Source organism: Mercenaria mercenaria, chromosome 17 (assembly GCF_021730395.1).
Source record: "Mercenaria mercenaria strain notata chromosome 17, MADL_Memer_1, whole genome shotgun sequence".
NCBI classification, from domain to species: domain Eukaryota; kingdom Metazoa; phylum Mollusca; class Bivalvia; order Venerida; family Veneridae; genus Mercenaria; species Mercenaria mercenaria.
In genome coordinates, this window is record NC_069377.1 from 1,446,584 (window position 1) to 1,474,385 (window position 27,802).

The 27,802-nt window shown below is 36.6% G+C and overlaps 1 protein-coding gene across 1 annotated transcript; it reads left to right on the plus strand.

The window, feature by feature from the left end:
* On the plus strand, positions 1-27,073 carry LOC123536025 (DNA topoisomerase 3-beta-1-like). Its single transcript, XM_053528649.1, is given in 18 exon segments — positions 1-349; positions 1,942-2,004; positions 2,006-2,020; positions 2,576-2,692; positions 3,522-3,689; positions 5,896-6,030; positions 6,546-6,661; positions 7,375-7,466; positions 9,726-9,834; positions 10,144-10,227; positions 12,870-12,990; positions 14,425-14,607; positions 16,905-17,114; positions 17,501-17,667; positions 18,427-18,607; positions 18,987-19,186; positions 22,011-22,116; positions 22,923-27,073. Coding segments are annotated over 18 exon segments (2,532 nt in total). The 5' UTR covers positions 1-109; the 3' UTR covers positions 23,148-27,073.
* Positions 27,074-27,802: the final 729 nt, after the last annotated feature.

Below are 27,802 nucleotides of genomic sequence, written 5' to 3' on the forward strand. Positions count from 1 at the left end.
TTTATTTTCGCGGTGTGATGCGTCTGTTGACGATGATTAGAATTTATGTGTCAAAAAAGAATTATCCCTAAATTTTGGATTTTGACAGATATCAACGTAAATATTCATCATGCGAACAGTTTTAATGGTGGCTGAAAAGCCATCTTTAGCACAGTCAATTGCTAAAATCCTGTCAAATGGAAATATGACCTCTAGAAAAGGATCTAACGGAGCATGCTCCGTCCACGAATACAGAGCCAAGTTCTATCCAATAAATGAGACGGCTTCTTTTAAAATGACATCGGTCTGTGGCCATGTGTTTGGTTTAGATTTTATTGGAAAATACAACAACTGGGATAAAGTAGATCCAGTAAGTTTAAATTTAAAAGAAAGGCAGTGGCTAGGGTTACTGTACTGTAATTAGGGTGTCGGCTCTTTCACTCCCAAGTCTTTCACTCCCAGGTCTTTTCACTCCCAAGTCTTTTCCTCCCCTGACTATTCACTCAAAATGGTGGATCGATAACACAAAATAATAAGACAGGCATGATGATGAAAAGCAGCTATTTAAATTGAAATAAGTCAGGTTACAGCATCATTTATGCATCATCATGTCCTAACATATATTTTATGCCTCTTAAATAATTTCGTAATTCTAGCCTATCCCCATAAGGTTGTCTAGAAATACGGAACTTCCGTATTCCTAGAATCGGAGGCTAGGACTACGGTACCGTAACCCCAGCCACTGCCTAAAAGAAATCAGTAGGTTGGCTTCATTGTATAGTTTTTATTACCCTGTTTTCACCTGGTACACTGAGTTTACCGATCTGTACTTGTTGAGTCAGACAAGTTATGTGCAGGTAAGAGCATTGGTCTACAGATCTCGGGGTCGCGTTTTCGATCCTCGGGCGGGGCGTATGTTCTCCGTGACTATTTGATACACGACATTGTGTCTGATATCATTAGTCCTCCACCTCTGATTGCAGACAGATTCATGTGGGGAAGTTGGCAGTTACTTGCGGAGAACAGGTTTGTACTGGTACAGAATCCAGGAACACTGGTTAGGTTAACTGCCCGCCGTTACATGACTGAAATACTGTTGAAAAACTGCGTTAAACCCAAAACAAACAAACAAACATCACAGCACATGTCCGTGCACAGGCTATTACGATAGCCAAGTTTTGTATTAATCGAGCCCACCTATTTATCCTAGTCCAATAAATTTGAAGCGATCCAAGGAAATAGTGAGATAATTTTTTGATATAGGCAATATCCCCACTCGGGTCAAACACTTAAAAGACAAAAGTAGTGGAGAGAATTTCTGATGAAATTTTCATCACTGCCAATGCTTTACATGCCATCTATATAGGTTTAAATGCCGATTATGTCACTAATTGGCCATAAATTCAAATAAAACTACATATACCAACATGTAATGATGTATCAAAAGAAAATTCAATTCCTCTTTGATCTATATAAAAATTGTCAAATAATTTCTAAGGTTACAATTTTCTAGTGATTTAAATCAATATATGTACTGTACACAATAAAAGTTTACTGTGTATTCATGCAATATGTGAAAGCAATAAAACCAATAACTTCACATGACTGTGTACTGTGACTTATCCTCCATTACTTTGGTCCTTCGCAATTTTGATGTTTACATTGCCTGTCACAAATATAAAACAATTTTTAATGTGAATATTAAATTATATTGACTACTGACACTGTTATCCCACTTCTTTAACTTTCTTTATATGTCCTATATCTTTTGTCTATCTTGTACAAACTATGGCTATGCATCACATAACACGCATTTTACCAGTACAGTGATTAGAGAAATAGTATCGATTACCTGAACTTAGAGAGTCAGCCTCTGAGTCTAGAGGTCCGGTTACCAGACCTGTAGCCATTTCGTTATTTATAAAATATATATAAATATAAGTAAAACTTGTTTTCTTGTAGGTTGAACTGTTTAATGCCACCACTCAGAAGAAAGAGGCCACAGAAAAATTACATATGCCATCCTTTTCTTCAGAAAGAGGTAAGTTTTTAAGGGAGAAACTCCTGTTTATTTGTTTTTGGATGTATCCGTGAACAGGGACAGCTCTCAATCAAAGGAAGAAGAAAGAAAACTAATAAAAAATAAATTAGACGGTTTATATATGTTTCATTTTAAACATTCACAGACCTAGAGTTACTCCTTCTTTCTGTCAATGTACATATAACTGAGTTAACAATTTGAAAAAATAGTTTTAAAAATATATGTCTTAATTAGCTTGTTTTTAATACTTACAGATTTTCAGACTTGTCTGGAACCTAATCCATTTCCAAACACATGTAAAAATATCCTGCTGGTGCAGAGAAACAAACGTGTTCTTGTCAAAACCTTTCAGCTGCAATATCCAGAAAACAGAACCTTTAAAAAGAAAGAAAATTGTTCTCAGAAAATTTTGAGGTTCCAAAAAAGCTTTATTTTCATATATACCATTATGAATTAAGGCCTCAACAGATGATAGGTTTTTGTTGTACAAGTATACCAGTAAAATGTAAGATGTAAAGCCAAATATTATCATGTGTATGATGCTATTCCTTTCAGGCACGCGGTGTAGATTATCTTGTGCTGTGGTTAGACTGCGACAAAGAAGGGGAAAACATTTGTTTTGAAGTGATAGACTGTGTTAAAGGTGTGATGAACAGAAATGTAGGGGGACAGGTTAGTCTTTTGTTTATACATTTGTCTGTAAGTCATACAGATGCAGCTGAAGTCATAGACTGATTTTCTAGCTTCAGTGGCAGAGAAAGATCCTAGATGTCTCTCAAGGTCTGACATTATTTTTAACTACTATAAAAGTAGAACAATCAGCACAGGATGGTTTTAAGGTTTGTTAACCGAAAAGTTACTTTTGATGAATTCACATGACCGACTGTAAACCTGCTGAATAGCTTTATAACATAAAATACTCTACATGTCAAGTGTCATTTTAAGTTCATATTGGTGAGCATGGTTAGTGGTGAGTGATTCCAAGTCAGTGGTTTAAACCACACTGCCATTGAAGCACATTTTTAAAGATGTTATATGAGACGTATATTATTAAGTATAGAAAGCAACAGAATGAATAGCATAACTAGACTTGAGCATTAAATGAACATTTGGTGTTTAGAATAATGTGTGTTTAAAGATATAAGTGTTTAAGAAAATATGAAGTATTTAAATACTTCAGTAATTTTTTAGGCATTAGAGTTAAGATCTAAAACCGCTTATAGAGAGTTTAGACATTGAATAGATAGGTTTAATTAGCAGAAAAGACAAATTGTGAAACAAGAGCATTTACATTTTAACATGCCTCAGCAACAAAGTATATAGGAGTCACATTCTAGCATGACATATTCTTCTTTAGGAAGTGTTAGTTTAAGGATTGCAATTATGTGCTGTTGGATTTAATCTTATTTCCTTTAAGAAAGAAGTTTTTCAGGGTTATTAATCAGCTGCAGTGATAGCTCTAGTTTAAACAACTTTATGATCATTATAACATTTGTTACAGACAATCTGGAGATCACATTTCAGTGCAATTACTGACACAGATATTAGACGAGCAATGAACAACCTGGGTGTGCCAAATGAGAATGAGTCTCTGTCCGTGGATGCCAGGCAGGAACTGGATCTTAGGATAGGATGTGCCTTCACTCGATACCAAACAAAATACTTTCAGGTTTGTGATCATTGTACTGATCTATAGATATAGATTGACTTCTGTGATCATTACAGTTTAAACTTGTTTCATAGTTCTAAGGAGAGGACATGGTTTTGATAAAAGTGAATATATAGCTATTATTATATTTAAACTGGAGTCAGTCATCTGTAAGTTGTCCTTGTCTATTTTATTCTTTTACGCGTATTGAGTGGCCTGGTGGATAATACTAGAGGTAACTAGACTGTCAGTTCAGAGGTTCAGAGTTCAAATTGAAGTTTTGGGTACTGGAAATTTCTGCAGCTTAGAGTTCTGCTGAGACAAGAGAGATCCACACAGAGCGCATTAAGATGCAAATAGGTATATTGGGGTAAAACACTAAGATCCCTTTTACAAGATTCTGTTTTTCAACCTTATTTTGAAGAAACAGTCATTTAAAAAGTCATCTATTTATGTCTCCCACACCACTGTGGTGGGAGACATATTGATTTACTCCTGTCTGTGTGTGTGTCTGTCTGTCACAAATCTTGTCCGCGCTTAAGTCGGATTAGTCTCATCCGATCTTTCACCAAACTTGAACAAAATGTGTTGCCCATAAGTCCTTGGCAAGTTCGATAAACTAGGCCAATCGGCCCTGGCACTTCGGAATTATGGCCTTTGAATTACAAAAAAACAGCTGCCAGTGGATTTAGGGTCTTGGTGCATGGTTGACTCAGATACATAATGGAGAAGAAATGCCAATCTAGATGATTAGGCAGTTGTGGGAGACATGCGCTTTTCTCAAAAGCAGCTCTAGTTTTGGAATTCATTTCTATCAGACATTAAATTGCATTACAGTTCATTAACATTTTAATGCAGATTGAGGGATTATTTACAACAAGAACAACTTTACTAATGTAGCAAGGCAGAATAAAAACTACACTTATATATATCCCTCCTTCGAAGAAGGAGAGGTATATTGTTTTGCAGAGGTATGTCGGTCGGTCGTCTGTCTGTCCGTAGACCAATCGGTTTCCGGATGATAACTCAAGAACGCTTGTTTCCTCCCCCCCCCCCCCCCCATCGGCCTAGGGAACATAAAAGTTGATAGGGAGTAGGTCTGACCAGCAGATGACCCCATACTGTTTTGAGTTCGTAAATCAAAGGTCAAGGTCCACAGTGACCCGAAACAGTTTAAAACGGGTTTCAGACAATAACTTGAGAACACTTGGGCCTAGGATCATGAAGGTCATGACCAGCAGATGACCCCTACTGATTTTGCGGGTCAGTAGGTCAAAGGTCAAGGTCACAGTGACCCGGAACAGTGTAAAGGTTCCAGACGATAACGCTTGGGCCTCGTATCACGAAAGTTGATAGGGAGGTGGTCATGACCAGCAGATGACCCCTATTTGATTTTTGGGTCACTGGTCAAAGGTTCAAGGTCACACGGTCCTAATTGGTTAAATCCATTCTGATGATTATTTTGAGAACTATTTGAACCTTGAGCCTTCATATTTATTGGATGTTTAGTCCCCTTTAATTTCCGGGTCATGAGGTCAAAGGTCAAGGTCAGTTAGGGTCAAATCATTTTAAAGCCAATATTTTAAGGATCTGTTTGGCTACATACTTCAAATTTATAGGTTTGATTGGTCTCTCCTTTAGAAGATGACCTTTATCAATTTCGGGTCACTGGGTCAAAGGTCAAGGTCACTTAGCATCAAATCCTTATAGATCAAAATCAGCAAAACTGATTTACCAGTTCCTTGAGAAAGATGACCCTAATAATTTCAGGTCTCAAGGTCAAAAGGTCATCAAGGGTCACTTAGGTGAATTCCATTTTAATTCAATATCTTAGGTCTGTTTGACTACTACTTCAAAATTTGGTAGGATGGTTGGTCTCCTTTGTAGATAACCCTATCAATATGACTGGGTCAAAGGTCAGAGGTCATTTATTAGCTGAAGGCCTATCTGTGGGTCATATGTGGTTTTGCTCGAACAGCTTTTGTTTTTTTTACCATCCCTCGCCCCCCCCCCCCCCCCCCCCCCTCATCCTCCCTGAATGTGTGGTGGTATCAGATTATGCTCTGCTGGTTCATATTTTTGACCTCTGTATTAGACTTCCAACAGAAAGTTTTTATATTGCATTATAAAATAACAACGTCAGTGCATTTATATATTTTTGTAAGTCATGAAAACTTTCAATTTTTTTTTTTGCAAAAGACATTTTTCAAATATTCTTACATTATAGGGGAAATATGGTGACCTAGACAGCACACTGATTTCGTATGGTCCCTGCCAGACACCCACACTAGGGTTCTGTGTGGACAGACATGATAAAATACAGTCATTCAAACCAGAAACATACTGGGTGATTCAAGTTCAGGTAACTACTTTAGATTCCTGTGTAAAATAGGCAGTTTTTTACCCCAGGGACTACACCCGCATCGTGGGTTCATATTATGAACAGATTTAGCTGATTTTCCAACTTTGGTGATTGTTTTTCCATTTCTGTATAGGGGAAACTGCTCTCAGTTAAACATTCTAAGCTAAAAACTAAGATTGCTCTCACATTCTGTAATAAATAAGTGTTGTTTTTGTTACAAAGTTAATTTAATTTTTTTAAACATTAATTTTATTTTGAAGAAGAAAAAACAGTAAAAGGTCATAATTATGGTGATACTAATTCATTGTTACAGGTTCTTCGATAAAATTTCAGTATGAAAATGTGTTTCATATGGCAGCAAGTAGACAAAAGCCCCTTCTTACCGGAGACTTGTATTTCTTGGCAATAATCTAGTTAATAATACATTACTTGTCTAATTGGAGTTGCAGAGGATGACGTTAGATATAAAGTATATTAAATCATAATGTTAATGTACATGTGTGTTACATGCATAGGTGTCATGTGAAGGTGCAGAAAGAACATTAAATCTTGACTGGGATCGTGTGAGGATATTTGACAAAGAAGTTGCTCAGATGTTCATGGGTCTTATTAAAGCTTCAGATACGGCAAGGTGTGTCATTTTATTTTTGGAAATATAAAAATGTTTCTAACTTTTGGTGAAATAGCTATTTTTCGTTAACATGTTTTTGAAAATAAATGTACTTAGTTTTTAGAAACACAAAAATGCTGTAAATGATGTTTGCATTGAATTACCTAACGGGCTGTTTATTTGTTTTATCTTTTTAATGCACACCAACATTGTTCACTTGAACTTGGATCACTTAAAAACCTCCCTTTGCTGGACCTAACAGACTAGTCCCAGCAAAATCCCTATATAATACATACGGTTCTATCCCAGATCGCTCAATCACCTTCCTTTGCTTGAACCTATAATGGCAAGCTCCCTGTATAACGTATATTGTTCTACCTTGGATTATTTAAACCTTGATGGCTGGGACTCTTGAACAATACTTCTATACATATAGAATTTCAAAACACATTGTGTCCCAAGTTTTGCTTTTACATTCCAAGAATTTTCACACAATTGTTAACCATAATGGGAAAGTGTGTTGTACACTAGAGTCAGGTCTGTACCTGCAAGGTCAACCACAACTCTATGTCAGATGTGCTATTTCAGGAACATGTATGTTTTGCAAACACCTTTTATTTAAGAACAGAATTATTATGCTACTGCATATCTAACCTGTGTAAATGAAAAATTGTTGCTACTATTCATAGAATAAATTCTGTATTGGTAGTAACTGTATGATGGAAAACTTTCAGAGTTACAGACATAACAAAGAAGGAAAAAACAAAGGCCAGACCACAGGCTCTGAATACAGTGGAGATGTTAAGAGTGGCCAGTTCTGGGTTAGGTAATTATTTGGATTGTTATTTTTAGCTCGACTATTCGAAGAATAGTCTAGCTATTCTACTCACCCTGCGTCGGCGTCGGCCGTCACACCTTGGTTAAGTTTTTGCATGCATGTACATACAGTCCAATCAATTAAGGCATATAGCTTTGAAAACTTATTTTATTCTTTTTCTAGGTCAATTACCAACCTCTCTGGGTCAAGTCCCATAACTCTGGACATGTATTTTGCGCCCTAATGCCCTTTTGGGATTAGAAAAATTTATGTTTAGTTTTACATGCAAGTTACTATTCCAAAACTAATGCAGACTATTGATTTGAAACTTCCACATGTGTCTTTTGGGGTTATAAAACTAGTTATAGCAGCAAAGTCCCATAACTAGCCTTCATTGTTGCCAAATTATGCCCCCTTTTGGATCCCCTAGAAAATTCTGGTTAAAGTTTTGCGTGCAAGTACATACAGCTATTTCTAAAAGCATATCGATTTTAAACTTATTTTTCTTTTTCTTGATCAATTACCACCTCACTGGGTCAAGTCCCATAAACTCTGAATGTATTTTGCGGGAAAATTATGCCCCTTTAGGACTTAGAAAATTTTGGTTAAAGTTTTAATGCAGTTACTATCTCCAAAACTAATGCGATATTGATTTGTGAAACTTCACTTGTGTTTTTGTGGTTATAAAATATTGATAACAGAAAGTCCCCATAAACTCTGACCATCATTTTGGCCAAATTATGCCCCTTTTGGACTTAGCAAATTCTGGTTAAAGTTTTGCGTTGCACGTACATATAAGCTATTACTTAAAGGCATATAGGGAAGGGATTTGAAACTTATTTTTTTTATTATAGATCGAAATTACTAACCTCATCTGGATCAAGTCCCATAACTCTTACATGGATTTGAAAGAATTATTCCCCTTTTTGGGACATTAGAAAATCCTGGTTAAAGTTTGCTGTTGCAAGTCCATATAGCAATGTACTAAAAAGGCATATAGTATTTGAAACTTTTTTTTTCTTTTCTAGATCAATTACCAACCTCACTCCCCACACCGGGTCAATTCCCTACTCTCTGGATGTATTTTGGGCAAATTATTGCCCCCTTTAGACTTTGAAAATTTGGTTAAAGTTTTCATGCGAGTTTCTATCTCCAAAATACTACAGATATTAAAATGCCACTTCACATGTGTCTTCGGGGTTATATAACTAGTTGATAGAATCAAAGTCCATAACCTTGACTGTATTTTGGGCAAATTATGCCCCTTTTTGGACTTAGCAAATCTGGTTAAAGTTTTGCGTGCAAGTACATACAGCTATTACCAAAAGGCATATTAGCTTTGAAACTTATTTATCTTTTTCTAGGTCAATTACAACCTCACTGGGTCAAGTTCATACCTCTTAAACAAGTATTTTGAGCAATTATGCCCCTTCTTGATCTGGTTTAAAGTTTTACATGCAAGTACTATCCCCAGAACTAATGCGATATTGAATTGAAACTTAAACATGTTCTCGGGGTAATAAAATAGTTGATAGCATCAAGTTCCATAACTCTAATAATGCATATTGGTCGATTATGTCCCCTATGAACTTAAACATCTTTTGTATTTAAATTTTTATCGTAATCATTTCTGCTCTGTGACAATATTTCGAATAGTCGAGCTTGGCTGTCTTACGGACAGCTCTTGTCTTAAATGTCATCATTATTTTATTTGCCGCTTTTTGGCACCAAACAAAAAACATAGATTTGGTAATGTTCACTATGGATTTTTTCATTCAAAGTTTTCACAATCAGAGTGACTTACGAATTCAGGACACTTGTGATTATAAAACAGCAATAACCAACTACCTTGTGCAAATTCTGAAATGTGAATGATAAAACATCACACCAAGTTTAATTTATCAATTATGTCATATAGCGACTTTTTAGCTTTTGATAGTGGACCCAAGGTGCCTCTCTTGCATTGTTTCAGAGCAGGTACCACCAACCTTCTGTAAGCCAACTGGACGGCTTCCTTATATGAAAAACTCTCCACCCCATGCAAGGTTTAGTTTCCATAGTCAATGACCTTAACCACTCACCCACAGAGGCCCCTGTTGTATCAAATCCCAATTATAAATTACCCAATTAATAGCCATGGAAATTACATTGAAAATCTATTTCAGCTATGTTTGAAGGTTGTTCATTTATTTTGTAAGTTTTACAAACATCCAAAGGGTATTGATTATCCCGTTTTTCGAATTTTACAGTATTGGTTTCATATTTAAGGTATTGGACCACAACAGACAATGCAGATTGCTGAGAGACTGTACACACAAGGTTACATCAGTTATCCAAGAACAGAAACCACACAGTACCCAGAGAACTTTGACCTTGTGTATGTAATATATAACCTTGATGATATTAATTTTTCAATGAACGGTTGCAAAGATGACATTGACTAGATTCAAAAAAAAATACAAGTGCTATGAAATAATTTGATTTTGTGAGCATATAAAATTTTTGGGTTTTATCTGAAATAGCAAATTAATTGGGACATAAATTTGTGGAATCTACCTTTTATGAATTAAAATGAATTGGAGTCTTGCCCACTGTCATAAGAATAAATGAGACTTTGTTCTATGTTATGTTTAAGGGTCTTTTCTATCTATTAGTTGTGAGGACTATTTGTAAATATGTATTACAGTGGAACATTGAAGCAGCAGCAGAACCATCCAGACTGGGGTAGTGCTGTTAGAGATCTACTCAATGATGGAATACAGAAACCAAAGTAAGCCAGATTTCTAGTTAAACTATTTATTTTTGTCGGGTTAAAAGTCACTATGATATAATAAATGGAATGGAAGGGCTACCATTAATATTATTGCAACGTTTTCAAAGATATTGTAAATTTAGAATTACACACACTATGACATCATGAAATGACATCAGATTATAATGTCAGTATGTGCACTACTTGGATAACTTCGTCCTTCCCTGATAGATAGGTAAGAACTTGAATATTCTGTATAGTTACTTATGTCCCAAAAGTTACTTATGAAATCTAAAAAGTTCAACACAAGGAATGTAACTCATGTAAGCTTTCATACGCTACTTGTGTAACAGTTACTTTGCTGTTTACATCATACTTTTAACCCTTACCATGCTAAACACAATTGATTCTGCCTTTACGGCCAGTGTAGATCATGATCAGCCTGCACATCCGTGCAGTCAGATCATGATCTGCACTGTTCACTATTCAGTCAGTATATTTTTAGCTCACCTGAGCACAAAATGCTCGGGGTGAGCTATTGTGATCGCTCACCGTCCGGCGTCTGGCCGTCCGTCGTCAGTCCGTCCACACTTTAAACATCACCTCCTAAACCACCAGGCCAATTTTGATGAAACTTCAAAGGGATGTTCCTTGGATGGTCTTCTTTAAAAATTGTTCAAAGAATTGAATTCCATACAGAACTCTGGTTGCCATGGCAACCGAAAGGAAAAACTTTAAAAATCTTCTTTTCCAAAACCACAAGTCTTAGGGCTTTTATATTTAGTATGTAACAGCATCTAGTGGTCCTCTACCAAGATTGTTCAAATTATCCCCCTAAGGTCAAATATGGCCTCGCCCTTGGGGTCACATGGTTTACGTAGACTTATATAGGGAAAATTTGAAAATCTTCTTGTCCAAAACCACAAGGCGTAGAGCCTCGATATTTGGCATGTGACATATTTAATGGTCCTCTATAAAGATTGTTCAAAGTATGCCCTGGGGTGAAAGAGGTTTCCTGCCTGGGGTGGTCCCAAGTTTTACATAGACTATTAAGGAAAAAACTTTAAAAATCTTCTTGTCTGAAAACCCAAGACCTAGGCCTTTGAACTTTGGTATGTAGCATTGCCTTGTGGTCCTCTACCAAAATTATTCAAATTATGCCCCATGGGTAAAAAGAGGCCATGCCCAGGGGGTCCCAAGTTTTACATAGACATATAGGCAATAAATTTAAAAATCTTCTTATCTGAAACCACAAGACCTAGGCCTTTGATATTTAGTATGTAGCATTGCCTTGAGGTCCTCTACCAAGATTGTTCAAGTTATAACTCTGGGGTGAAAAGAGGCCCTGCCCCGGGGGTCCCAAGTTTAACATAGACTTATATATGAAAAAAAAAATCTTGTCCGAAACTGCAAGGCCTAGGCTTTTGATATTTGGTTTGTTGCATAGCCTAATGTTCCTCTACCAGAATTGTTCAAATTATGCTTCTGGGGTAAAAAGAGGCCCTGCCCTGGGGGTCCCAAATTTTACATAGACTTATATCGGAAAAAACTTTTTAAAAATTTTTCTTGGACTGAAGTTCAAGGCTTAGGCTTTGATATTTGTATGTAGCATTGCCTAGTGGCTCTCTAACAAACATTGTTTCAATTATTCCCTGGGTGAAAAGAGGCCCTGCCCCGAGGGTCACTTAGTGTTTATTGAGTTATGTAGGAACAAAGTACTTAAAAAATTGTCTGATATATTCCCTGATATTTAGTTAAAGTAATGATGACCCCAAAGTAAATAGGGTCACTTGGACTTGGTGACCTTGACCTACTGACCTACTTTCTTGTTTTTTTTAAGTCAGCCTGAATTTGAATGACATATACAGTTTTGCACACCGATCTTAAAACTGACTTTCAGTGACCATGAATGTGACCTACTTTCTTAAAATTTTAGCATCAGTTTGACATTTGAAAAATGTAGCTCATATTACTCAGGTGAGTGATCCAGGGTCATCATGACCCTCTTGTTGGTAATTCAACCCTTTTAACAGTACTGGTGCTGTCCAACTTGGACAAAGAAGTATAAAATACACAGAAAGAATGGCAAATGGCTGTAATCTCGAGTTGAGCTCGTGTCAGGAGCGTGATCAGGCGTTATCTTACTGAAAACAAACATCGGCGAGCATGCAGTTACAATTTGTACTTTAAAAAAAACTACATTCTAAAATACATGTTAGCTTCTAAACAAAATTAGTTTAATGGAGAAATGGTCTTAAGACTCGAAGTAAGGGTTTTTTTTGCCATCGAAAGAAGCGTGGTCATCGGTTATAATTATTTTACAGATGAATAATTGCCTTTCGCATAAAAATGGCGCGTGGAGAAATCGCCACTTCGGTAACGAGGATCTCGTTTTTTTTGTCACGGGATTTGCTCTATATGCCTTTCAAGTTGCCAATCTATTTATTTTATAGTCTCTTAGACTTGAAGATGACAAGGTCATTATAGAAATTTAGCATGGTAAGGGTTAAATTTGTTTCCTCTAGCTGCTGAATACTTTTGTCTTTTATATATAACTAAACAGAATACCATTAAGTGAATTTATTTTCTGATAACATTTCAAATGTATTGTTAATTGTGAAAGACATTTAGTGAGATTTTATTACAATTCTGTTGGATAGGAAAGGCAGTGATGCCGGGGACCATCCACCTATTACACCTATGAAATCAGCAACAGAGAGTGAGCTGGGACACGATGCATTCAGACTGTATGACTACATCACTCGGCATTTTATTGCTACAGTAAGATTAACTTTCCCCAGTATCTACAAAAGTATTGCTTCATAGCTTATGTAGGAAAAGAAATAAAAAAGTAGAATTTGTTTGATATTGAATCGACTTGAGTATTTATTTTATGGCTGTCATGGGCTGTAATTTTATACAGGAATTTAGTTGTTTTTGCAATGAATATATGTAAAGTCATTCCAAATATGTTAAAAATTCATAATATTTCTACTTCCATGTCTGAAGATCTTAAAAATGATCTCTACCGGTAGTTTTATCTAGGTCTTGCAAAAAAAAAGAAAAACTTCACACTCAAAAATCTGTTTCAGATTTGGTTTCAGAATCAAAAAGATATAATAAATGCCTACAATATACATCATCACCTTTCACAGGGTAGTTAGATAAATAGAATCATATAATACAAGTACTGTACTGATACGAAATTTAATTTCTCATCCAGTTCATTAAATTTAAAATAATGTCTGTAATCTTGATGGAAAATTGTTGGCTGTGTATTATAAATATATTCCCTCTGAGCCTCAATATCTCTGACAGAAGAATGTCTTACAAGAAAAAATGATTGATTAGTTATGTATCCCACCACACAGTGGTGTGGGAGACATATTGATTTACTCCTGTCTGTGTGTCATTCTGTCACAAATCTTGTCCACACTCTAAGTCGAACATTTCTCATCAGATCTTCACCAAACTTGAACAAAATGTGTTTGCCAATAAATCCTCAGGCTAGTTCGATAACTAGCCAAATCGGCTCAGGCACTTCGGAATTATGGCCCTTGAAACTTGATAATCAAAGCACTGAAAGTCTGATAAGGCAATTGAGTGATAATCAAAGCACTGAAAGTCTGATAGGAAGTGAGGGCTTGGTGCATGGTTGCCTCATTTACTACTATTCAGATGATTAGGCAGTTGTGGAGTACATGCGCTTTTCTCAAAAGCAGCTCTAGTTTATTTTGATTTCGTTGGGTTGACTGTCACACTGACAGGTGACTTTCAAGCTTTCATTGGTGGAGGAAGACCCCAGATGCACTCCGTGCATTATTTCAGGCATGGTTAAAACCACTGACCTTCCTCAGATGAAAGAATTCTACATGATTGATCAGTGAAGTGTGAGTTAAACTGAGTTTTCACATAGTAAGTTGTGCATAGTAAGTTTGCCCTCTTGGTGGATCTCTTGTTTCTAATAACATCATTGACCAACATGCATGTAATGTATACATTTATTTTCCTGTGTTTCAGCATTAGAAATTATTGAAATACCGGTACTTATCTAAGTGACACCCACATGTGAAATAATTTTTTATAAATACACACATGCATCTATTTGTGATACATGTACAATTTTTTTTTGCTCCATAATAAGCACCCTTATCTTGCAAAATGTAATGGCATAAATAGGGGAAAGTGGTAATACAGAAATATTTATTTGAATAGGTCAGTCCTGACTGTAGGTATCTACAAACAGTAGTGTATTTTGAGGTGGGTGGGGAACATTTCTCCTTCACGGGCAAGCAGTTGATAGATCCTGGCTACACAAGTTTGATGACGTGGCAAGCTCTCTCCAGTGATGAAAAAGTGCCAGACTTAAAGAGGGAACAGCAGTGTCCTGTCAATGATGTAAGTTGAATATGTCACTTTTAACTTTTCTCCTTTCATAAAAATAGCAGGTTTACTTCATTTGTTATCTCCCAGAGAACAGGCTCAGTTAAACAGAGTCCTATTTAGTTTGCTTCGTTGCATGTTGTTTTATGTTACAAACGGTATTCTTATAGCTTTAATTTACTGTAAAATCAGAAATTTTCAGGAGGGATTTTATTTAGCTACATTTGCTAATTATGGGTATTCTTGAAAATTGATAATTACTATGTATATTTTCTAGGGAAATTGGTAGAAAGACAAACCAGTCCACCAGATTACCTGACAGAAGCAGAGTTGATCACACTCATGGAGAAGCATAGAATTGATTCTAAAACTATATTTTCTAGGTAAAATTGAAAGAAAGACAAACCAGTCCATCAGATTACCTGACAGAAGCAGAGTTGATCACACTCGTGGAGAAGCATGGAATTGATTCTAAAACTGTAGTTTCTCGGGTAACCACCTTGCCCGACCGACAAACCAGTCCAGCAGATTACCTCGACCAGACGCAGGAGTGACCTCTCTCAAGGAGAAACATAGAATTGATTTCTTAAACTGTATATTTTTTAGGTAACAATAAAAAAGAGACACACCAATCCACCAATTACTTTGCGCAGGCTTGATATCACAGTCATGGAGAAGCATGGAATTGAATATAATACTCAGTATATCTTTTACGTAAATTTGGTAAACGACAAACCAGTCCACCAGATTACCTGACTGAGGCAGAATTGATCACACTCATGGAGAAGCATGGAACTGGTTCTATTACTATTTATATTTTCTAGGTAAAATTGGTAGAACGACAAACCCGTCCACCAGATTACCTGACTGAAGCAGAGTTGATCACACTCATGGAGAAGCATGGAATTGAATATAATACTCAGTATATCTTTTTGGTAAAATTGGTAGAACGACAAACCATTTCACCAGATTACCTGACTGAGGCAGAATTGATCACACTCGTGGAGAAGCATGGAATTGAATATAATACCCAGTATGTCTTTTAGATAAAATTGGTAGAACGACAAACCAGTCCACCAGATTACCTGACTGAAGCAGAATTGATCACACTCATGGAGAAGCATGGAACTGGTTATATTACTATGTATATTTTCTAGGTAAAATTGGTAGAACGACAAACCAGTCCACCAGATTACCTGACTGAAGCAGAATTGATCACACTCATGGAGACGCATGGAATTGAATATAATATCAGCATATCTTTTATGTAAAATAGGAAGAACGACAAACCAGTCCACAGATTGACTGGAATTCAAGCAGAGTTGATCACACTCATGGAGAAGCTATGGAATTGCATATACTAATCAGCAGTCTTTTCTGTAAATTGGTTTTTTATTTAGAACGACAAACAGTCCACAGATTACCTGACTGAAGCAGAATTGATCTCACTCATGGAGAAGCATGGAACTGGTTCTATTACTATGTATATTTTCTAGGTAAAATTGGTAGAACGACAAACCAGTCCACCAGATTACCTGACTGAAGCAGAATTGATCACACTCATGGAGAAGCATGGAATTGAATATAATACTCAGCATATCTTTTATGTAAAATTGGTAGAACGACAAACCAGTCCACCAGATTACCTGACTGAAGCAGAATTGATCACACTCATGGAGAAGCATGGAACTGGTTCTATTACTATGTATATTTTCTAGGTAAAATTGGTAGAACGACAAACCAGTCCACCAGATTACCTGACTGAAGCAGAGTTGATCACACTCATGGAGAAGCATGGAATTGAATATAATACTCAGCATATCTTTTATGTAAAATTGGTAGAACGACAAACCAGTCCACCAGATTACCTGACTGAAGCAGAAATTGATCACACTCTTGGAGAAGAAGCATGGAAATGAGGTCTATTACTATGTATATTTTTAGGTAAAAATTTGTAACACTACCACTCTTTGCATCTCTCATCCCCTTCGAAACCGCCCCCCCCAGTCACCGATACCTGACTGAAGCAGAATTGATCACACTCATGGAGAAGCATGGAACTGGTTCTATAACTATGTATATTTTCTAGGTAAAATTGGTAGAACGACAAACCAGTCCACCAGATTACCTGACTGAAGCAGAATTGATCACACTCATGGAGAAGCATGGAATTGAATATAATACTCAGTATATCTTTTTATGTAAAATTGGTAGAACGACAAACCATTTCACCAGATTACCTGACTGAAGCAGAATTGATCACACTCATGGAGAAGCATGGAACTGGTTCTATTACTATTTATATTTTCTAGGTAAAATTGGTAGAACGACAAACCAGTCCACCAGATTACCTGACTGAAGCAGAGTTGATCACACTCATGGAGAAGCATGGAATTGGAACTGATGCCAGTATACCTGTCCATATTAACAACATCTGTGAGAGAAATTATGTAACCATCCAATCTGGGAGGAAGTTAAAACCTACAACACTGGGTGTAGTGCTGGTTCATGGATATCAGAAGGTGAAATAATACATTTCTAAACATTTACCTTAATGATAAAACTACATGACCCACTTGTTTACAATTTCTGATGAACTTGCATGGCTATGCTGTCACATAAAGGCATAACATTCCAGAGGTGACAACAATCAGTTTTAGCTAGAAGGCTTACGTTTGGATATTGTTGTCAAAGTAGAGAAAAATCAACTTTTTCAACTAAACATGTCAGTAAAATGTGAGAAGTATCGTTTCTACAAAAAGTGAGAGGATTTTATATTAATTATCTGCTAATCCGCTTGATTAGGTGTATCTTTAATGGAAGGAACTTGGTTTATTACGTTTTGCCATTTCAGATGATGCGGATTAGTCTTGAACATTGCGTTTCTTGCCGTGGGAACAACAGTTAAACTGGATTGCCCATGGGGAAAGCGAACTACCAGGCAGTGTTTTACAAACATGGGATCAGTATATTTCACCTGAAGTTTAAATATTTCGTACAAAACATTGCTGGAATGGATGAATTGTTTGAAGTCTCATTCTCACCATTGGCAGCTTCTGGAAAGCCTTTGTCAAGGTACTGGTGAAATATGAATATATCTGTTGAGGAGTTACCATAAAGATGTTTATGTCATTACATTTTTAGGTGCATTTTCTTTCCAAAAGTTCTTTCCGCGAGATTTTAAACTCAAATCATGGGGCTCATTATACACTTGTAAGAAGTTAAACTCATATTCATTTTTTTGTGATAACAATTTAAATCCTCAAACTTGTATACCCACAAAATAACAGTTTTAGACCAAACCTCTAACTTCCATGCCCATGAAAGTAATGATTTTACAGTCTAGTATTTGAGAGTTAGGAGCATCCTGATAGTGGAATGACATAGACATTTGCATCATCAAATATTAAATTCCTTTACAAAGCCTGGATTTTAAATTTTGTCTTTCACAAGTGTGGTAAATGTTGGAGGTTTTTAAGTTTATACAAAAAATTTGTCTTTCACAAGTGTGGTAAATGTTGGAGGTTTTTAAGTTTATACAAAAATTTCGTCTTTCACAAGTGAGGTAAATGTTGGAGGTTTTTAAGTTTATACAAAAATTTTGTCTTTCACAAGTGAGGTAAATGTCAGAGGTTTATAAAGTTTATACAAGTATTTTATCTTTCACAGGTGTTGTAAATGTCAAAGGTTTATAAAGTTTATACAAGTATTTTATCTTTCACAGGTGTTGTAAATATCAGAGGTTTATAAAGTTTATACAAGTATTTTATCTTTCACAGGTGTTGTAAATGTCAAAGGTTTATGAAGTTTGTACAAGTATTTTATCTTTCACAGGTGTGGTAAATGTCGGAGGTTTATGAAATTTATACAAGCCAAACCAAGTCGGCTACATTGTTCTTCATGTGATGAGACATATAATGTCCCACAAAATGGCAATATCAAATTGTATAAAGAACTGAAATGTCCACTTGATGATTTTGAATTGGTGCTATGGACTACAGGAGCCAAGGGCAAGGTAACTTATAAATATGAGAATATATGTGTGGTAATTAAGGTAAAATTATCATAGATATCTATAGAATGATATAACATAAGTAAGAAATATATCGCAGAATTGATTAATGATATGGTAGGTAAACGTCAAAGGTAACTCTGAATTAAAAACAATTGATATTATCTTCAATTTTGTCAGATAATTTTCAATTTTGTCAGATAAAATCAGTTTTGTCTGATTATCTTATAGATTATAATACTACTTTTTAGCATGGTACTGCAGTTTATGTTTAACATGAAAAAAAACAGTGAATCTTGATTAGTTTCTGAAATTCTTTTTAGTTTTATTGGTTTCTGTACAGTTTCTGTTACTGTATTAAATGACATGAATATATTTCCAGACATACCCACTGTGCCCGTACTGTTTCAACAATCCCCCTTTCAAGGATATGAGGAAAGGTCAGGGCTGTAGTGAGTGTACACATCCAACATGCCAGCACTCTGTAGCTCATACAGGTGTGTCTGAATGTGTCGAATGTGAGAATGGAGTACTTGTTCTCGATGTTACGTCAGGGCCAAAGTGGAGAATGGCTTGTAATAAGTAAGTAAAGTATGATCTAATAAATCTCTCTGATAGATAACTCCAAAGTAAGTATTACTTCTGTTAAGAATGCCACCAAAGTATGGTATTATTTCTGATACAGACACCTGTAAAGTACAGTATTGCGTCTCTTAAGGACACCTCCGAAGTATGTATTATCACTCTGTTATGGACGCCTCAAAATGCATTACCTCTGTAACTTCACATAAACATTGACCAGCATACAAACTAGGTATGCGTTAGGGGTTGGGCCGATTAAACATAAGATCCAGGTCACCAAGGTATTATACTTTAGTTATTTTCTAGGTTAAAGTTTTTCGGCATCCTTTGTTTTTCTGTCATGTCTTTGTTACTATTGCTTATATCTTGCTGCAAGTTCACGTAAACATTGTCCAGCATACAAACAGTATGAGCAGGGGCTTGACCCATAACTCTTATTGTATTTTTGACAGAATTATTCCCCTTTCATACTTATGATTTTTTTTGCAATCATCAGTTTCTTGATACAACTTGAGTACAGCATAATAAAGACATAAATTCATTTTACAGTCAAATTGCAGAATAGTGGAGTGTGCTGTCTTATGGACAGCTCTTGTTATGTTTGAAATATAACATCATACCTACCTCCTCATACAGTTACCATCCAATTCCTGTCCCATTTGTCATGAATTAGCACATCTAGCACATGAAATATTTTGAAATTTGTTTTTAGCTCACCTGTCACAAAGTGACAAGGTGAGCTTTTGTGATCGTGCGGTGTCCGTCGTCCGTGCGTGCGTCCGTCCGTGCGTGCGTAAACTTTTCCTTGTGACATCTCTAGAGGTCACATTTTTCATGGGATCTTTATGAAAATGGGTCAGAATGTTCATCTTGGTAAATTCTAGGTCAAGTTCGAAACTGGGTCACGTGCCGTCAAAAACTAGGTCAGTAGGTCTAAAAATAGAAAAACCTTGTGACCTCTCTAGAGGCCATAATTTTCAATGGATCTTCATGAAAATTGGTCAGAATGTTCACCTTGATGATATCTAGGTCAAGTTCGAAACTGGGTCACGTGGCATCAAAAACTAGGTCAGTAGGTCTAAAAATAGAAAAACCTTGTGACCTCTCTAGAGGCCATATATTTCACAAAATCTTCATGAAAATTGGTCAGAATGTTCATCTTGATGATATCTAGGTCAAGTTCGAAACTGAGTCATGTGCCATCAAAAACTAGGTCAGGAGGTCTAAAAATAGAAAAACCTTGTGACCTCTCTAGAGACCATATGTTTCACAAGATCTTCATGAAAATTGGTCAGAATGTTCACCTTGATGATATCTAGGTCAAGTTCGAAACTGGGTCACGTGCGGTCAAAAACTAGGTCAGTAGGTCTAAAAATAGAAAAACCTTGTGACCTTTCTAGAGGCCATATATTTCACAAGATCTTCATGAAAATTGGTCAGAACGTTCACCTTGATGATATCTAGGTCAGGTTCGAAACTGGGTCACGTGCGGTGAAAAACTAGGTCAGTAGGTCTAAAAATAGAAAAACCTTGTGACCTCTCTAGAGGCCATATATTTCATGAAATCTTCATGAAAATTGGTCAGAATGTTCACCTTGATGATATCTAAGTCAAGTTCGAAAGTGGGTCACGTGCCTTCAAAAACTAGGTCAGTAGGTCAAATAATAGAAAAACCTTGTGACCTCTCTAGAGGCCATATTTTCCATGGGATCTGTATGAAAATTGGTCTGAATGTTCATCTTGATGATATCTAGGTCAAGTTCAAAAGTGGGTCACGTGCCGTCAAAAACTAGGTCAGAAGGTCAAATAATAGAAAAACCTTGTGACCTCTCTAAAGGCCATATTTTTCAATGGATCTTCATCAAAGTTGGTCTGAATGTTCATCTTGATGATATCTAGGTCAAGTTCGAAACAGGGTCATGTGCGGTCAAAAACTAGGTCAGTAGGTCTAAAAATAGAAAAACCTTGTGACCTCTCTAGAGGCCATACTTGTGAATGGATCTCCATAAAAATTGGTCAGATGTTCATCTTGATGATATCTAGGTCAATTTCGTAAGTGGGTCACGTGCCATCAAAAAGTAGGTCAGTAGGTCAAATAATGAAAAAACGTTGTGACCTCTCTAGAGGCCATATTTTTCATGGGATCTGTATGAAAGTTGGTCTGAATGTTTATCTTGATGATATCTAGGTCAAGTTTGAAACTGGGTCAATTGCGATCAAAAACTAGGTCAGTAGGTCTTGAAATAGAAAAACCTTGTGACCTCTCTAGAGGCCATACCCTTGAATGGATCTTCATGAAAATTGGTCAGAATGTTCACCTTGATGATATCTAGGTCAAGTTTGAAACTGGGTCACATGCCTTAAAAAACTAGGTCAATAGGTCAAATAATAGAAAAACCTTGTGACCTCTCTAGAGACCATATTTTTCAATGGATCTTCATGAAAATTGGTCAGAATTTTTATCTTGATAATATCTAGGTCAAGTTCAAAACTGGGTCACATGAGCTCAAAAACTAGGTCACTATGTCAAATAATAGAAAAAACTACGTCATACTCAAAACTGGATCATGTGGGAAGAGGTGAGCGATTCAGGACCATCATGGTCCTCTTGTTTAAAATTTTTGAGAATTTGAAAAGTTTGCTGTTATCACCATTTGATATACTTAAAATGAGAAGTGTTATTAGCTTTTATATAAAGAGAATCAAAGAAAATGTTTGTATCAGGAAAGATGGATGAAACAGTAGATATAAACACCTTTGAACAATTTCATTTTCAGTTTTGATTTATGTCTTTAAACACATGGTGTCTGTGTATATTTTTCAGGTGCAATGTTGTAATAAACTTTTTTGAGAATGCTCACAAGGTGAGTTTATCAGAAGATTCATGTGAAGACTGTGGTTCTAATCTCATGGAAGTGGACTTCAGCAAGGTAATAGTCCTTATTGCATTAATATTCTGTCGGGGGACCTCCTGTGGCGAGTGGTTATGGTTGCTGACTTGAAATCATTTGCCGTCCCGTCAACGAGTTCACCACCTCTTTTTGATTTCTGCAGGTGTTTAATCTCGAGCCTGCCTGCTGGCGGCAAGTAGTTTTGGCTTTGCAACCAGTGCAGACCAAGATCAGCATGCACATCCGTGCACGCTGATCTTGGTCTTCACTCTTTGCTATTCAGCCAGTAAATTTTCAGTGAACACCCCTTTGAATAATAAATGATATTGTACAAATTGAATAATGGACCAGTCCATTTTAGATTTAGAAAAGTTGCAGGTTAAGCGTTAATGTCAAACTAGCAAACAAATAAAAATAGACAGAAAAAGGAAGAAAAGAGCAGAGTTTCTGAAAACTTTATCCAGGAGCTAACCTGTTGATTGGCTAAATGTTGAAATGCTATTTACAAAAACTTTTTTTCATTGGATCTGTTAGATAATACAAAGTTTGTTTTTTTACAATCAGTTGAATATTGCAACTTTGAATTTTTCATCAATATAGTAACAAACAGATTAGGAATCAAGTTATTAAGTCAACAGCTTAATCACCAGGTCAAGTTTTGATAAACTCTGTCCATTTTGTTAATGACTGAATAACTTTGAAACATAAATAGTGTTCAGATATTACACAAATATTGAAGTGCAGTGTATTTAAAAAAAAATTACTCATTGTCCAAATGTTACATATTTGTATTAGGATGACGGAAAATGTTTTGAAAATAAAAATTAAGTAAATTTTTGTTTCAGGGTAAAACTCCCCTGGAAGATGGTAAAACAGAGCATACAGGATGTGTTTTCTGTGACCCAATCCTAAAGAACCTTGTTGAGAAACATCATGCCAAAATGCGGGTACGATCTGCTGCAAGTCGAGGTCGTGGTGGTCGTGGACGAGGGCGGGGAGGTCGTGGCAGAGGAAGGGGGCGTGGCAAACCAAAAGACAAAATGGCACAGCTTGCAGCATATTTTGTATAAAAAACATTTAGAATTGTAGAAAATGTGTACTTTTATACATAGTACCTGCTTAAAGTTACTGAAGTCAGACTGTTATTACATGGGAAACATCAGAATAATAAATTACCACTGTTCTTCAGAAGTCTGTTATGTCAGCTGCGGGCTTTTTGTGGAATCTTGATTTCTCCTTTATGTTGTTTTCAAAACAAGAAATAAGAAACATAAAAATTCTGGATTCCTTTTCATAATCAGTTATCACCTATCTGATTGGTTAATGGTAATGTTTTTGCCCTGTCCGTCCGTCCATACGTCACACTTCATTTCCGAGCAATAACTGGAGAACCATTTGACCTAGAACCTTCAAACTTCATAGGGTTGTAGGGCTGCTGGAGTAGATGACCCCTATTGTTTTTGGGGTCACTCTGTCAAAGGTCAAGGTCACAGGGGCCTGAACATTGTAAACCATTTCCGATCAATAACTAGAGAACCACTTGACCCAGAATGTTGAAACTTCATAGGATGATTAGTCATGAAGAGTAGATGACCCCTATCGATTTTGGGGTCACTCCGTCAAAGGTCAAGGTCACAGGGGCCTGAACATTGAAAACCATTTCCGATCAATAACTAGAGAACCACTTGACCCAGAATGTTGAAACTTCATAGGATGATTGGTCATAAAGCGTAGATGACCCCTATTGATTTTGGGGTCACTCCATCAAAGGTCAAGGTCACAGAGGCCTGAACATGGAAAACCATTTCTGGTCAATAACTAGAGAACCACTTGACGCAGAATGTTGAAACTTCATATGATGATTGTACATGCAAAGTAGACGACCCCTATCAATTTTGGGGTCACTCCATTAAAGGTCGAGGTCACAGGGGCCTGAACATTGAAAACCATTTCCGGTCAGTAACTTGAGAACCACTTCACCCAGAATGTTGAAACTTAATAGGATGATTGGTCATGCAGAGTAGATGACCCCTAACGATTTTGGGGTCACTCTTTGAAAGGTCAAGGTCACAGGGGCCTGAACATTGAAAACCATTTCCGGTCAGTAACTAGAGAACCACTTGACCCAGAATGTTGAAACTTCATAGGATGATTGTACATGCAAAGTAGATGACCCTTATCGATTTTGGGGTCACTCCATTAAAGGTCAAGGTCACAGGGGCCTGAACATTGAAAACCATTTCCGATCAATAACTAGAGAACCACTTGACCCTGAATGTTGAAACTTCATAGGATGATTGGTCATAAAGAGTAGATGACCCCTTTTGATTTTGGGGTCACTCCATCAAAGGTCAAGGTCACAGGGGCCTGAACATGGAAAACCATTTCTGGTCAATAACTAGAGAACCACTTGACACAGAATGTTGAAACTTCATATGATGATTGTACATGCAAAGTAGATGTCCCCTATCGATTTAGGGGTCACTCCATTAAAGGTCAAGGTCACAGGGGCCTGAACATTGAAAATCATTTCCGGTCAGTAACTTGAGAACCACTTCACCCAGAATGTTGAAACTTAATAGGATGATTGGTTATGCAGAGTAGATGACCCCTAACGATTTTGGGGTCACTCTTTGAAAGGTCAAGGTCACAGGGGCCTGAACATTGAAAACCATTTCTGGTCAGTAACTAGTGAACCACTTGACCCAGAATGTTGAAACTTCATAGGATGGTTGTACATGCAAAGTAGATGACCCTTATCGATTTTGGGGTCACTCCATTAAAGGTCAAGGTCACAGGGGCCTGAACATTGAAAACCATTTCCGGTCAGTAACTTGAGAACCACTTCACCCAGAATGTTGAAACTTAATAGGATGATTGGTCATGCAGAGTAGATGACCCCTAACGATTTTGGGGTCACTCTTTGAAAGGTCAAGGTCACAGGGGCCTGAACATTGAAAACCATTTCCGGTCAGTAACTTGAGAACCACTTGACCCAGAATGATGATACTTCATAGGATCATTGGTCATGCAGAGTAGATGACCCCTAACGATTTTGGGATCACTCTGTTAAAGGTCAAGGCCACAGGGGCCTGAACATGGAAAACCATTTCTAATCAGTAACTTGAGAACCTCTCGACCCAGAATGTTGAAACTTCATAGGATGATTGTTCATGCAGAGTAAATGATCCCTATTGTTTTTGGGGTCACTCCGTTAGAGGTCAAGGTCACAGGGGCCAGAACATTGATAACCAGTTCCGATCAATAACTTGAGAACCACTTGACCCAGAATGTTGAAACTTCATAGGATGATTGAACATGCATAGTAGATGACCCCTATTGATTTTGGGGTCAGTCAATTAAAGTTCAAGGTCACAGTGGCCTGTTCATGTAAAATCATTTTTTCGAAATAACTTGAGAACCACTTGACCTACAATGTTGAAACTTAATAGGATGATTGGACATGCAGAGTAGATGACCCATATTTATTTTGAGGTCACTTGATCAAAGGTCAAGGTCACAGGAGCCTGAACAGTGACTTGAGAACCACTAGGCCAAGAGTGTTGAAATTTAGCAAGATGACTGGACATGCCAAGTAGATGATCCCTATTGCAGCCAACCATCAGTGTCTCTTTGATTTTCGCTCCTGACCCCTATTGACTTCTTGCCTATAGGACTTTGCATTTTGGGAGACATGAGCTTTTTTACAAAAGCATTTTCTAGTTGCCTCCTATATTTATGTTCAAACACTGTTTGTTCTTTAAAAGTCGTGTAAGTTATTCTTGGTCACTTTTATTTGGCTTTTAAAGCCAGAAAAGATGATAAAAAAATGAAAATTGAGGATGTTTTCACCTGATCTTTTCGTAGCAACTTTCTGAATGGATATGGACTGGTTATGGACCATGACTGGTTATGATCTTTTAGCAATTTTTTTCCTGATTTGTTATGGACTTTTAACAACTTTCTGATTTGTTATGGACTTTTAACAACTTTCTGGTTTGTTTTGGACAATCAACAACTTGTGATCGGTTGTTGACTCTTAACTGGCTATGGATTCCTGTTGGTTATGAACTTAAAGCAATTCTCTGAGTGATTAAAATGGACGTTATCAACTTCCTAATTGGTTATGCATTCTGATTGGCAACCCTCTGATTGGTTATGGACTTTTAGCAACTTTCAAACTAGTTTTGGACTCTGACTGGTTATGGACTTGGATTGGTTATGGACTGTGGTAATTTTGCAGGTGATGAGACACCATAACATGTAGGACATGTAGGAATCTCAGACTAAAATTAATCATACATGATTTTTGAAGAACAGTGAAGAAAGGGTGATAGATATGACATATTCAATACTGGCTGATTTTAGGCTGCTGTTTGATTCACCTGTTATGTAACAAGATTTTTGTTCCTTTTATCTCTTTTGATACTTGTCACAAAATTGTGGGAAATTTTTTACTTAATTTGTCATGGACAAATGAAACGTTCAGAAATCTTAATTTGAATGAGAGCAAAATACATGTTTGAAATATCATATGTGTACAATTTTGGGGAAAAAATCCTTATTTTTCATGAGCCAAATACTTCCAATAAGAATTACCTTTCTTTTGCACCTTTAATTTGCATAATTTTAGATGTATTCAAAGTTCAGAAAGTCTGCTATGCTATAAATACATGCAGAATAATGAATAACTTTAAGTTAACTTTAGATAAGTTGTTCTTTTGTAGTAAGAACTACATTAAAACATGTTATGGTTTTGATGAGTTAAGCAGTAGTAGAAGAAAGGAAACACTCAGACGTTTCTTAAAAATTGAGTACCATTTATAAATGCAATGTCTCTCTGCAGCTGGGTCTGAATTAGGTTTTACAGTTATTATATGTTTGTCCTTAAAAGGAAAACATTGAAACATGCACTTTGTTTGATTTAGTCAACTGTTAAGATACAGTCTTTCTGAGGGTACTTTTGTATCAGCTTTGTAATAAAAAATGAAAACTATGGTGTGTGTTGTTTTAGTTCTAGTATTTTTGTAGTATCCTTTGAAAAACAGGTGCCAGGGAATCGGTCATTAGCCCCATAGGGGCCTGAAATTCTATCCATTACATCCCACATGGCAAAATATAAAGAATGAGCTCCCCATATGTATAAAACTAACTTATATAAAAGGGGTCCACTGAGAGAATGGGTCGCTGAGAAAGTTGAGGATGCATAGCGCAAATATAACAACCATTATTGCCTTAGGTCAATATGACAGCCATATTTTGTCTGGATCAATATGACAGCCTTCATTACCAAGGGCCAATGTAAGAGCCATTATTTCCTATAATCAGTATGTGGACATCATGATGGTCATTATTGCCTAGTGCATATATTACAGCCATTATTTTCAGGAGTCACATGACTGCCTTGGGATAATATGACTGACATTATTGCCTGAAGCAAACATGATAGTAATTATTGCCTAGTGCCAATATGACGGTCATAATTGCCTGGGCCAATTTGATGACAATTTCTTCAGGCAAAAAATGACTGTCATTCCTGTCTGGTACCAATATGATGCTATCATTGCCTTTGGTCAATATTAAGCCATCATTGCCTGAGGTCGATATTACAGCCATCATTGCCTGGGACCAATACGACGGCAGTTATTATTATACCAGATTTATATAGCGCCCTTTTCATGATCAATTTCACGCTTAAAGGCGCTTTACATAGTTCAAATGCAGC